Here is a 14,797-nt window from a genome sequence, read left to right on the forward strand (position 1 = left end):
TTAAGAGCAGGTACATGAAGTAATTAAGACAGACTGGTCCTTAACCCCTTTGTGACAGTGGCTGATTTTATTTTTTGTACCCTTTGGCTGTTAGACATTTCTGCAGTGCTCGTGCTTAGCTGTAATTTTCTTCTCATTTACTAAACCAACACAAGTTCACCAAGAGAGCTGTAGTAACTCCCAGAGATCCTCCTCTTGTCCAACACAAGTTCACCAAGAGAGCTGTAGTAACTTCCAGAGATCCTCCTCTTGTCCCCGGAATCACTTCCAGCACCAGCCAGCATGCGCACCTTGGAACCCTGCTATGTGTACCCAATAAGTAGACACACAACAACCTTGAATTGAGTACAGCAGGAATGAACAGTTTATTGTTGTAAAACATAGACTCATATAGCCACAGAACTTCATTAACATAAATTAACATTGATAAACAGGTAGACAACCCAACCTTTAATCCCCTTTAGCTACTGAATATCCCCCTGGTAGCCATCCTGTTAATGGGATTAGTTTGACAATGGAGTTCCTGCCTGTTTGGCAGCCAGGCTGGAGCCATCTCTGAGTACCTTGGGCCCCTGTATGACAGGTCATTCTGTCACACCTGTATTTAGCCTGCAAGGGGAAGCAGAGTTCTCAGGAGAGGCTGGAGGAACCCTTTTGGAAACTTGTTTATTTTCTTTAACCCCTTCAGGCCCGGGACGTACCTGGTACTTCCTGGTCATAGGTCACCGGTAGACCGGGACGTACCAGGTACGTCATCCCCAAAAACTGCCCCCACGTCGCCACAATCGTGGTGATCGCGGGGGCGCTGCTGCTGGTGTCTGTCCAGGAGTCTGGGCAGACCAGCACAGCCTCTATAAGCCCGCCCCCAAGCCTAAGATCACTCCCACGGAGTGTTTCTGTAGGCTGAAACCGCGATTGCAGGAAAAACCTGCAATCGCGTTTTCAGCTGCCACAGGCGGCAGCTTCAGGGAAGGGGGTGGTGTGATGCAACCCGGAAGGGAATGCCCGAGTGCGCGTTTGAAACTGCACGATTGGGCAGTTTGCAATGTAACAGCTTACCGGCTTTCATGCCGGAAGCTGTTAAAGGGGATCGGACAGCAGAAAGCCGGCAATGCCGGCTTCTGCTGTCAGTGGGGAGTCCAGGCTGTCAAATGACAGCCTGATCTCCCGTGCAGCGGCAGGGCTGGACGTACCGGGACGTCCATAGGGGTTTCTTAATAGGCGTTTTTTGGACGTCCCGGTACGTCTATAGGGGATTGAAGGGGTTAAGGACCAGGTTGTTTGTTTATTTTTTTGTACCCTTTGGGACCAAGGCCGTTTTTAACACTTTTGCGGTGCTCGTGTTTAGCTGTAATTTTCTCCTCACCCATTTAGTGGTATACATTTTTTTTAGGACAAGAAGGGCTTTCTTTAGATTCCATTTTTGTGATCGTATCATCTAATTTCCTATATAAAAAAAAAAAAAAAAAAAAAAAAAAATATGAAAAATTGAGTTGAGAATTTTTCTCACTTTTTTTTTTTTTTTTGGAAAAATCTTTTACTGAGTTTAGAAATACCCAATGTTTTTATGGGTTTTTTTATTTATTTATTTTTTTATTTTTTTTGCTTTTTTATGCAAGCTATTGGGCAATAAGTACAAGAACCTCGACTGGGTACCTCCGTCAATAGCTGCTTCCTTGCTCTTACAAGAACTATATACGGGCGCACTCCAAAGCTAAATCACTAGCCAAAGCTTAATGCAGGGTGAAGTACAAGAACTGTTTATTCAGAGTGACAAGAGTAATGTATACAGGTAGGGAAGCGCAGGGTTAAACTATGTGAAACAATAGTATCCAGGACAATCTAAAATGCAGTCCTTTCCAATGATCTGTATAAAAGAAATGATACCATGGCACAGTATGGCAAGTAAAAAGTGTGGCCCCTATTTATTGGTGCAACTTACAAGAGGTGATGGCTCACAAAGTGAGCTACAACAGCATAAAAGCAAAGGCAGTCCACGAGGAATCCTCTGGTAAATGAAGATATGAATGGATGAAGATAAAATCAGCCTCTCTACGCGTTTCACCAGGTGCTGTCCTGGCTTCCTCAGGAGACAAATTTACTGACCAAAAACAAATCAATAATAGTAGTATTTCTCCTATGATCTTTAAATAGATGTAAAAACGCTATTACTTCCTACTTCCGGTCGCCTGTGAATGCCAGCACAGGAAGTGATGTATGTGTTCCACCATGCATTCCACCATCACTTCCTTGTGTTCCACAGTCGTTTTCTATGTAGAACGAATGTTCTACTATGCAAAGAGTCCACAGGAATGCCTAGAGGTTCTCTAATATATAAAATGCCTAAACATTCTTATATATAGACTGGGGCAATTAGGTTTGTTCATATCAATAAAAACAACACCAAAAAGGGGAGTATAGCTAAGGACTATGGGTTAAAGCCCATGAGTAAAAATGTATATCTTTATTGGTTATATTAAAATTACATTCCCAAAAAATATATAAGTAAAATATTACACATAGAATCAATTTAAAAATTCTATATAAAATAATAGAAGACAAATTAGAAGAAATAATTATTATAATGGGATTATGTTATGCATACACAAATAGAATAACACAAAAAGTTTGGGCTAAGGAAGAACAGACTTTTGTGGCTAATAACAGATAAACAATCAGACATCATATAGCATGGCCCAATTCTTCACTAATAGAATGACAAGATGTCCAGATATGTATTGAGTCCCCTTGGTTTTAGGGTTTTTAACTCGTATATCCATTTTGTTTCTATTCAGAGTGACACACAGACCTAAATGAATTTTCAACCATATCAGGGCTTCACAGTCCCCAGTGTCTCTCATATTTAGGAAATATGGTAAAACCTGTACCAGGGGGAAAATCAGTAGAAACTGACCCCCCTTGTACAGAAGTCTTTACAAGGCAGGGGCCCATAGTTGGTAGGGAGGAGACTGGCTCTTGGGCCTCTCCAGCGGCCCCAGTGATGGAGAGTTCCGTCACATTTCTCTCCCTTCTGAATGGGACTGACCCAGGAGGAGACCTTCAAACAGTTGACTCCGTAGTCAGTTCATTTGGCCCATCAATGCCCTCCCAAAACTGGTGCCCAAAACAATCTGCCCCTCCAAGAGCAGTACTCACCCACCTGACCTCTGCTTCTCCCGAAAATATAACTGCCGCTGGAGAGAAGTGACAACTGCACCTTCTCTCTAGAGTCATCTCAGCCACTGGGAGACAACAGGGTGTCCAGTATTTCTGGGGACCACAGGTGGTGACCACAGTCTCATCCACCTGTTGCCAATACTTCGGCTGGGGTGGTCTGGGCAGGCACTGCGGGAGTGTCATGGTCAGACTCGGGAACAAGAGGGAGGGGTGGGCAGAGACCAGTGGCACTCTGCCCTGATGCCAGCCCAAAATTCTGGGGACCCAGGTCGACTGCAGTCCCATCCACCCCTTCTGGGTTAACATCCTTTGAAGAAAGATCAATAAAATCCCCACACTCTGTAACCTACGGTGCAAGTGCTTCTGTTGACGCTGTACCAGTGGAGACTGCAGTCCCATCCACTACCAGAGTCTCTGGGTCCACAGAGAGAAGTGGGCAAAGACCAACGGTACTCTGCCCTGATGCCAGCGCTTCTGGTGCAGTAATATCCTCTGGCTCTGGGGCAGTCTGCTAAATGCAGTCTAGCAGATGTCTGGATGCCCTCTCCAGCTGCCGCTCTTTCATGACCAGATAGTCCAAATCAGGTCTCGGCTCTGGGACTCCTCCGAGACCAAGGAAAGCCTCTCTGTATTCTCCAATGTCCTCCAGATCAGAGTCCCCTTCACTGCCGAAGTCAAAGAAATCGGTGAGGCTCTCCCACAACAATCCAGGGCTATCAAAATCATAGCTCTCTGGAGACCATTCTGTCCCAGTCCCCAAATATGCTTGCTCTGCATGCCACTGCAGAGCCCGATATCGGTTGTCCTGCTCTACCTCCTGTTGGACCAGCTTGTCCAATTCGAATACCCATTGCTCCTGTGGTTGCTATCCCAGGAATAACATCCGACGTTCCCGCTGGTCTCTAATCCTTTGTCCGGAGCTTGGAAAACACTGGTCCCACAATCTGTTGCTTCAGTTCCTAATATTGTTCCGTAGGCAGAGCAGTGGTGTAGTAATTCCCCTGAAATTCTGATGCCACATCCATGTCCCCGTCTAGGTGACCGAAGTCTGCTGTCCTGTCAGTAATTCCCGGTAGAAAGGAAGCCTCCCACCACTTGCCAGCGATGTGATGGGACGCCCTGTACCCCGACTGGGTACCTTCGTCAATATTTGAGCACATATTTCGGTGTTGTTTGACAGTGACATATACCAGGAGCGGTAAATTCACACCTGGAGTACAATGTGTGTGGGGGGAAAAAAAATAATTAAACTTTTACTGTCATAAAGTTTGACAAAGACTGGTGGTAGAATTAGTGCATAGAAAGGGTTGAAATAACTTGGGGTGTCTAGTTCTCACAAATTTATGGTTTGATGGGGTAAATTGCGTTGGCTGGCTTAAAAGATACTCGAAATAGCACATGGGGCAGAATGACCAGATTTGGGAAAAAATGGTTTTGTAATAGCATAACGCTACTTGTTATTGCCCAGTAACTTGCAGAAAAAACCCATAAACATATTGGGTATTTCTAAACTAAAATATAATGTGTGTGTGGGTGCGCAAAATGAGAGAGAACAAAATTACAGCTAAACAGCAACACTGAAAAATGTCTCCCAAAGTGTATGAGTAAGAAACAGTCTTGTCATTAAGGGGTTAAGCGAAGAAAGTCATCACTTTGTTGATCTCCTAAACTCTTCTAAAACAAGTCATGATGATGTAGTAATTATTTTTGAATCCCAAATTGCTTAATAATTCAAGAATATGTATGAATGGGTTAGTCATATTGCTGAAGATTGTACCGAATGATAGAGTTATTTTGTATAAAGAACCACAATGAAACCTGTTATCCACATGATTATCCACAAAATGTCCTTGTGAAAAAAAAATCTAGGAAGTCTAAACCTCTGAGGAAAGGACCCCTTTGAGACCTTTTTGTAGGACCTCTGCATTATGTGGCAAGAGCCATCTGTAACAGAAACATTTTGAAGGCTCATTCCACATTGCTTGACCTGTCAAGATAGTTGGCATAACTTGGACTACATCTTTCTGGTGTGGTTGTGAGGATACTGTGTAATAATGAGGGACATCCAGTCACAAGGCTCAACAGAGATGGATTTACTCACAGTATTGGTTAGTCTTTCAGTATATTAATAATGAATCTCACAATATCTCTGAGAACATAGGTCATCCTGTTATTTTATGAGGTCTTGACTCGTTGGGTGCTTCTACACCTCTTTAATTTTCATGACTGTATTAATGCTATTAATATCTAAATTTAAAAAAAAGTCACATTTCTGCACAAGCTTTCACTCTTTCAGTTGTTCCATAGCATTGGGGATAGTAAAGGGTTTGTGACTTCTAACAAATCGATCATTTATATTATAACTTTAGGCCAATTTGATAGTATAGTAGATAGAAAAAAGTCTTCAGTCTATCAAGTTCAACCTTTCACACATACATACCTACCTCCTAAAGTGGATCCAAAAGAAGGCACAAAACCATACCTGAGACAATTGTCAATTGTGCCACAACAGGGAAAAATTATTTCTTGATTCCATAGCGGCAATCGGATTACTCCCTGGATCAACTTGCTAATACTACTGTCCTTTTAACATCCAGATCTTTCTTACAAATATCCATGTTAGATAATACAACATCCTTAGGCAGAGAATTCCATATTCTTATTGTTCTTAATGTGAAGAATCCTTTTCTATGCTGAAATCTCCTTTCCTCAAATCTCAACTGATGACCCCGTGTCTTTTTGTAGAGACCTCTTGGTGAATACATCCCTCGAGAGCTGTTTATACTGACCTTGTATGTATTTGTACAAAAGATCCCTTCTCTTTTCAGGTGTAAACAAGTTCAGTTTTTCTAGTCTTAAGTATTTAAAGATTTCATGTTCATGCATTTGTTACTAAGTAATAGTTGTAAAGGAAAATATGGCTGACTTGTATGATTGAATCCCCAATATTTATACCTTAACTGTATTTTTAAAATGATATTCGCTGGGTATGTCCTGAAGGAGAAGTCTTTTAATGCAAAATGTATGTCTGATGTCAAACATCTTCCATGTGAAGTCTATGATGAAACATACCTGGGTAACAAAAATGTGGCCACCAAGATGTTCAAATAGTCAGAGCAAAATGAGTCTTTGGGCTTAGAGGAGGTTCCTACCGAGCTGCAGATTAGGAGGTAAGGATGGCAGAGGCAATCCATCTAGATATCATGCTCTTTATGACCTTACAACTCTATAAGTTAAAACTGTTATAGGGGAGAAACTTTGGGACAACTTTTTGTAAAGGCTGAAAAGGAGCTTGTGACAGCCCCAGGTAAATCGGTGCCATCCGTGGTAGTTATTGTCTGAATTCTGTATGTCCCAATATATGTGTGATTATTGTTATGCTTTTGTTCTCCCATCATGTGTTACCCTGTCCATGTGCCACATGTCCTGCCCACGGACTTTAACTCCTCATAGCCCGGACACCATCGCCCGACTACAGCACTATTATATGGAGATACCCCACTGGTGGTGGGAGTACGGACCAGGGGTGGTTTGGGGAGGGAGCCGCCTGTAAAGTCCCGGCCGACGGGACTTCCAGGAGATTGGGGGTTAGCCGGCGTGTTCACAGAATGCGCGCCCAGCTATCTCGCGGTCTGTCCTGGGGAAACTTTGAACGGCTGCGGCTTGGGGTCCCTTTCAACCGATCGCGTCGCTATCCATCGGTACCCTGGGATCGCCTTCAGGATCACCCCGAAAATGATGGTTCAAAATAGAAATTTTACTCACCGTAAATTATTTGTCCTTAGTATAGTGTCAGTACCACGGGTGTTGTTCTTCCTAGGAACAAGGACCTAGAATAGAAAGGGTTAAGATCCTACTCGCCCAACTGCCCACGTACTCCAGAAAGTACCAAGAACACAAGATAGCTTGCAAAGTCAATTTTAATACAAATACAAGGGAGGGAAATACGTACTGACACTATACTAAGGAAAAAAGAATTTACGGTGACCCGTAAATAAATGGTAGATGTAGATCTTCGAACTGAGTTCAGGAGGACATCCGCCATATAACGGGAAAGACCTCTGGCTTGAAGGATCACCCTTGCAACAGCCAGGCCATCAATCTGAACATCTGAAGAACTTCCCTGGACAGGTTTTTGTTTTCTAGAAGATGGAGAGAAACTGGTAGCTCCCAAACTGAAATCGCCATACTTAGCAGTTCTGAAAACCAACTCTGATTTTTGATGGGTGTTCTTGTTTAACTGTTGTTTTGTAGATTTCTCATTTATTTCTTTTTTCTTATACTTCATTGTGAGTATGGTCATGGGAATTAGCAAGATTGATGATCTGACTCAATGCACATCTTGCCTCATGTATGCATGCCTGGATGAATCCGTCCAGGGTCCATACCTCTGTGGCAGGTGTGAGCAAAGTGGCTTCTCTGGAAGCTCATATTAGAGATCTGGAGAAGCAAATTGCAACCTTGAGAGAGATAGACAATCTTGAAAGGAGTCTGCTGCTCACTGAGCAGAGTGTAGTGGGGGCAGGTAGTGAAGAGGGAGGAGATAAGTCAGCTGGGGAACAGGCATGTAGTTGGGTAACAGTTACATGTGGTGGTAGAGGGGAAGGAAAGGTTTAGCTAATCCTGACCTTGTGCAGCCTAACAGATTTGCCCGCTTGAGTGAAGATGTTGGGTCCATCAGCTCAGGAGTAGCTATACTGGAGGAAGCTGTTCCTTCTTACAGCCGAGGCAACAGCCCCTCTAGTATGAGTGGGGTTGAGAGCGTAAGAAAGGCTAGACAGGTTGTGGTGGTAGGGGACTCTATTATTAAGAGAGTAGATAGGGTGGATGGATTATTGGGAGGGGCTGGGGAAGACCCGGCTGTCATGGTCCATATCGGTACCAATGACAAAGTCAGTGGAAAATGGAAGGTCCTAAAGAATGATTTCAGGGAATTAGGAGATAAACTGAAGAAAAGGACCTCCAAGGTAGCATTTTCAGAAATATTACCTGTGCCCCGCGCAACAGTAGAAAGGCAGCGGGAGATCAGGGAGGTAAATGTGTGGCTAAAGAAAATTAAAAATAAGAAAATGGCTTTTACAGCATTTAAATCAGAGGAATCCTATATAAAATATAAGGAAGCCAATAAAGCATGCAAAAAGGTGATTTAGATGGGCTAAACTAAAAAATGAGAGAGTGATAGCCAAAGAGAGCAAAACTAACCCCAAAAAATTCCAAGTACATAAATTCTAAATTCTAATTCTTTTCAAAATGAAAATGTAGGTTCATTAAAAACAGAGATGGGAGTGTTGGTTAAGGAGGACCAGGAAAAAGCAGAAATTTTAAATAACTATTTTTCCTCAGTATCTATTGAGGAACCTATGGCAATGGATATACATAGGGCTACTGTAAAAATTTGCAGTCAACCTGTGATTGGATGACTCAGGACAAGGTGCTGCAGCAGCTAAAGAAAGTTAATGTTAACAAAGCACTCATGATGCTGTACACGGAGGCGGGGCGACCTCTGGTGGTGGATTTCAAACCAGCACGGAGTTGTACTCCGTGCTCAGATATTGTTCCTTATTGAGCTTCCCTCTGCTTACTGCTGTATTGGATTGATCTTGTTGCTGACCTCGGATTCCCTTTGGACTTTGCTGACTTCTATTATCCTGACCCTGGCTATTGTTATTTCGGACTTCGCTGATCTCTCCAACCCTAACCTTTGCCTTCGTGTACCGAACTGTGTTTTGCTTACCCTGACTTGGCTGCGTTTTTGGACCTCAGTGCATGTGGCGCATCTGCGCCAAGCAAAAGATAAAGTGCAGCGCTCAGTTTGTAATACTGTCAAGTGCTGGCAGCTATTTATACTCACTTTATATATCAAAATATTTATCAGAAGCGCCGTTATTCACTTTATTTTTGTGCATCTGCGCCAAGTACTACTACTTGGCTGTGGTATTCCTGCATGCTGGGTTTCTCGTCCCTAACCCTCACACCCATAGAGATCTCCAAGGGTTTCCTAACCTCCTTGAGGTCCGCTATAATCAAATTTGTATAGGGGCAATAAAAGCCAACAGCAAAATTTCTCACAACTTACCTGGCCAAAATCCAAGTGAGGGCTTCCTCTTCCAGACATTAAAAACGACTGCCAGGCTACTCACTTGCTGAGAATCATTGAGTGGAACATGACTGTCAATTATAAGCGCTGGATCACACTGGAACTGGGGGAGCTGAGAGGAGAGGCATTGAATGCTCCTTGTCCAGCCCAAAGAGTGCAGTGCAGGTGCCCTGATGCATTCTTCACAACAATTAAACCTCTTGATTTACGTGCAATCTTACTAGCAGTGATATCCTTGCCTGTGCAGCCCTTTTTGACAGCACACATTTCATTGCAAGTAATCATAGTGTACAGCATTGTCTGTTATTCTAACTCAATCAGTATAACAGAGTGATCTCCAGCCTTGTCCACGTCAACACTCTCACTTGTGTTAACGAGAGAATCACTGACATGTCAGCTGGTCCTTTTGGGGCAGGGATGAAATGCTGTGGAAATGTTTTTTGGGGACTAAGTTCTTTTTTTATGACAAAGAGGGACTTCGCAATTGATTGCAATTCATCTTATCACTCTTCATAACATTCTGGAGTGTATGCAAATTGCCATCATCTAAACTGAGGTGGCAGACTTTGTGAAAATAAATATTTATGTAATTATCAAAACTTTTGACCATGACTCTACTTATCCCCAAGCACCTAAATGAGGTTGAGCCTAGCATGTGTGGGCAAGGGTCCTTTGAGGTCCCGATTTTGTTATTTCTTGGTGGAACAGCATGGAAACCTCGTGCAATAGAGGTTGATGTGCTACACATTGTATTGACTGTATGGTGGCATATGTGATTGCTAATGTACTTGTATCATTTACCCCCCTACTTTCCCTTTTTTCATTTCTGTACCCCCTACCCCTTTTTAAAATCAAATAAACTGCATTTGGGGGAACAAAAAAAGATTTTGCCTCTCGCAAGATGGTGGAGCCCTTAAAAAAAAAAAAAAAAAATAAGTTTCCAAGGTATGCATTCAATAATGCAAGTCGATGTGATCTGGAAAATACCCCTCGTCTTATAATCGGGGTCGTCTTATAATCGGACCTCAAACAGGTCTGACTATGAGACTAAGATCCAGATCCCCGCAATGCTGCAGGGGACCTGGATCCTCCTGTCTTCCCCCCCCCCCGCCAACTTACCGGTGCTTCTGAGTCCCCTGTGTGTAGCTGTGGCAGCATGTAGGCGTCTACGCGTTTCGCGTAGACAACTTCCGCTGCAGCCGGAAGGAGGTGCGGTTAGCAGCGGGGATTGTCTGCGTCCATCGCGCAGACGTTGCCCAGCTGTCAGAGATCAGAGTTCCCCTCACCGGGGAATTCTCTCTGACAGCCGGGGAAGGTGATCAAAATAACCGCCCTTCTTCTCCTGAGAAAACGATATCTAAATTTTTGAGGGTAAAGTAAAAGAGAGAGAGAAAAGAAAATTACAGCCAGGCATGAGCACCGCAGAAATGTCACCGCAAAAAAAACAAAAACATTGTAACAAAGGGTACAAAAAATGACTATTATAATTCATATAGCGCCCAGTGCTTCTTACAGTACAAACAATGAAATGGTATGACAAAAGGTAAAATTGACAGACTAATATAAACCGATACATTAGGTAGTAATGTTCAAATTAAGCATTTATGCCTCTCCTCAGGTATGTGACAAATACTTCCCCTATTTTACATTATAATTCCGAATTTTTTTTTTTTTTTAATCAATTAACCTTTTAAAATTGAATTAAATAACAAAATGTGCCATCAGAAAGGAACGGCTGCTGATAATGTGTTTCTGTATTCTTTGAACGATATTCCATTGAAAATTAGCCATTTTGAGCTACACTAGTAACCTACAACATTAACAGTGTCTACACTATTTCAGATTCATTTTATGTTATTTTAACGGACAAAATTTGTCATTCTTTCAAACCCGTTTTTGCTTTTATCTGTAATTATAAATGTAGCCTACCTTGAACCACAAAGGGATCTGTCTTTTCTTCACAGGTATCTTCTGTATAATTTTCCCATCATCTCTGCTTTGATTGGCGTTTCAAGCAATTTTGTCTTCATGAGTGTTGTGCTTGTGCTCAGCTACTTGCAGTGGGGTCGAAGCAGTACACGAGGGCTGGTGAGTTATGATGTCTGATCGGTCATTGTATTTACTCTGGATGTTTAATCACATAGAACACAACGTTTTAATCACTTTTTTGCAATCTTACGTGTTCTTCTACACTGTAAGCACCACAATGACCATTTATATTTAGCAACATCTGATTAGTCATACCGTACATACATATTGTTTTATGTTTATGAGGGTCACATCTATGCTTTACACACTACCCTATATGGTTTGGTTTTTTTTTAATACTGTTGACTTTGGGGGTAATGATTTATAAAAAAAAAAAAATCTGGAATAGTGGATGTGCAAAGGGGCACTTTTTTTTTACATAGTTTGTCACGGTCAGGACTACTTGCCAAGCCGTGACGGTGTGGAGGGTGTGGGCATGAAGGGGTTAATAGCACCAGGCCTCTGGATTTACTAAGTTCACCCCTCTATCAAAGCATCAGTTATACCAAATGAACCCCCAAATCCTGCCTGTATCCAGCCAGGTAGTCTGCCGCCACTGTCCAAATTAGGACATCTATCTCATATATATATATATATATATATCTATATCAACTAGAGCTGAAACAACGAATCGATAAAATCGATAATAATCGATAACGGAAATCATCGATAACGATTTCCGTTATCGATTAATCGAGTGATCAATTCGTTGTTGGAGCACTCGGCTCCTTTTACTTACCTCCGCGAGCGTTCCCCGCTTCTGCTACATGCTCTGCAGTCTCCGCCTTCTAGCTACGTGACGGATGTGACGCGTTCCGGAGGTAAGTATTCTGCACAGATCGCACAGAGCGAATCGCTCTGTGCGAATGGAGCCACTCGCACAGAGCGATTCGCACAGAGCGGTTCGCTCTGGGCGAGTGGCTCCATTCGCACAGAGCGATTCGCACAGAGCGGTTCGCTCTGGGCGAGTGGCTCCATTCGCACAGAGCGGTTCGCTCTGTGCGAGTGGCTCCATTCGCACAGAGCGGTTCGCTCTGTGCGAGTGGCTCCATTCGCACAGAGCGGTTCGCTCTGTGCGAGTGGCTCCATTCGCACAGAGCGGTTCGCTCTGTGCGAGTGGCTCCATTCGCACAGAGCGGTTCGCTCTGTGCGAGTGGCTCCATTCGCACAGAGCGGTTCGCTCTGTGCGAGTGGCTCCATTCGCACAGAGCGGTTCGCTCTGTGCGAATGGAGCCACTCGCACAGAGCGAACCGCTCTGTGCGAATGGAGCCACTCGCACAGAGCGAATCGCTCTGTGCGAATGGAGCCACTCGCCCAGAGTGTGGGTGAGTGTGGGTGAGTGTGGGTGCAGGGCAGAGTGGGGGTGCAGGGCAGAGTGGGGGTGGGGGGTGCAGGGCAGGAGACTGGGTGCAGGGCAGAGTGGGGGTGGGGATGCAGGGTGTGAGTGTGGGTGCAGAGCAGAGTGGGAGACTGGGTGCAGGGCAGAGTGGGGGTGGGGATGCAGGGCAGGGTGTGAGTGTGGGTGCAGGGCAGAGTGGGTGCAGGGCAGAGTGTGAGTGTGGGGGCAGGGCAGAATGTGGGGGCAGGGCTGGGTGCAGGGCAGAGTTAGAGACTGGGTGCAGGGGCACAGTGCAAAGTGCTGGGTGCAAAGTGCCAGTGCTGGGTGCAAAGTGCCAGTGCTGGGTGCAAAGTGCCAGGGCTGGGTGCAAAGTGCCAGGGCTGGGTGCAAAGTGCTGGGTGCAAAGTGCCAGGGCTGGGTGCAAAGTGCAAAGTGCTGGTGCAAAGTGCTGAATGCTGGGTGCAAAGTGCTGGGTGCAAAGTGCCAGGGCTGGGGCAAAGTGCTGGGTGCAAAGTGCCAGGGCTGGGTGCAAAGTGCTGGGTGCAAAGTGCTGGGTGCAAAGTGCTGGGTGCAAAGTGCTGGGTGCAAAGTGCAAAGTGCTGGGGCAAAGTTTCTTGAACAGTAATAGTCCACCTCTTTTCAGAATGTTTGGGGTTATTTTGTTTCATAAATATTGTGTTTGGGTTCTTGTACTTTGAAAATATTGTTTTTTATTACATCATAACAAAATAAGAATGTTAATGTAAATTTTAAGTTGTTTTTTAACATCCAGTTCATTAAATTCTTTTAAATAAACGAAAAATTTGCATATTGTTTTTTTTATCCGATTAATCGATTAATCGAAAAAATAATCGGCCGATTAATCGATTATTAAAATAATCGTTAGTTGCAGCCCTAATATCAACCCACCCCGGGCATACGACATATATATGGATTATGAGTATTTTAATAACAAAAAGACAAAGATTACACAGTGCCACAATTACAAAAAACAAGTCATACAAAAGAAAAATAAAACGGCAAACAGTTCTTAAAAACAATGGGACTTAAAAACAGGACTCTCACTCACGAGTTTCTCCAATAAGTAGGCCTGTGGGAACTCCAGACGGTTTCCGATCAGAGTATATCAGGGAGTTCTGCTTTGAGGTCGCTGCATTGCCCCTAAATCAGACTCTTTTGCAAGAAAACACCCCTCTGACCACATGACCAATTATGACACCTTTTCCAAGAATTGGTTCCCATCTTTGATGTGCCAATAAGTTATGGTGGGGTAAAGGTGATGGAAAACCCCTCAATTTAAGATAGGAACGGAATTCCTATAACTAAGGATCCTTATCTGTTAGGCCATGAATCACCACAGGGGTCCTTTGGGAAGATGACACCTCTAGCCATAACAGAAACACAGGGCATGCACAAAGAAACTGATTTAGAACAACATCAGATTAACTCATTCAATGCTTAAACAAAGAAACTACCCACCTCTGCTGGGTTATCCTTCCATGCATCCACTATATTCCATGAGTTAATCATGACAAGTGTCCCTTGCGTTCAGCCGTTCCCATATCTGTTAATTGCTGTTGATCCAAAATAATGCAAACCCCCCCCCCCCACAGTGTGTAGCTCTTTCCAATTTTGCAACAAACTAGGGGAAGAAAATCCTTTTTGACCCCAGAATGGCAGTCATATCTCTCCTTGAATCAGGAAGCTTTTTCACCATAATTTAAAAATTAAATCCCTGAATATTGTGTTTTTGCAAGTATTCATCCGGTAGCTGTTTAAATGTTTGTACAGACTATGATAAAACTACCTCTTCAGGCAGAGAATTCCACATCCTTATTGTCATTTACTGTAGAAAAGAAAAGAAAAACCCTTTCCTTTGCCTTAGACTAAATCTCCTTTCTTCCAGTCTAAATGCGTGACCCCGTGTCTTATGCATGGCCCTGAATATATTTATATAATGCTGTCATATCCCCTCAGAGGCACCGTTTTTCTAAACTAAACAGATTTACATTAGTTAACCTTTCTGGAAGTTTTCCATTCCTTTTATTGAGTTTGTAGCCTGCCTGTGGATCTTTTCCAGTGCTATAATATCCTTCTTTAGAATAGGTGCCCGAAATTGCACAGCATATTCAAGGTGTGGTCTTACCATTGATTT

At 43.5% G+C, this 14,797-nt stretch overlaps 1 protein-coding gene across 3 annotated transcripts in view; it reads left to right on the plus strand.

Annotated features, from left to right (window-relative positions):
- Positions 1–14,797, plus strand: part of BSCL2 (BSCL2 lipid droplet biogenesis associated, seipin) — a 58,140-nt gene that overhangs the window by 14,389 nt on the left and 28,954 nt on the right. For all 3 annotated transcript variants that reach the window (XM_053449036.1, XM_053449035.1, XM_053449034.1), the window contains exon 6: positions 11,239–11,362. In XM_053449036.1, the coding sequence (XP_053305011.1) occupies positions 11,239–11,362 (124 nt within the window). The remainder of the gene's footprint in view (positions 1–11,238; positions 11,363–14,797) is intronic.

Source organism: Spea bombifrons, chromosome 10, assembly GCF_027358695.1.
Source record: "Spea bombifrons isolate aSpeBom1 chromosome 10, aSpeBom1.2.pri, whole genome shotgun sequence".
Classification (NCBI taxonomy): domain Eukaryota; kingdom Metazoa; phylum Chordata; class Amphibia; order Anura; family Pelobatidae; genus Spea; species Spea bombifrons.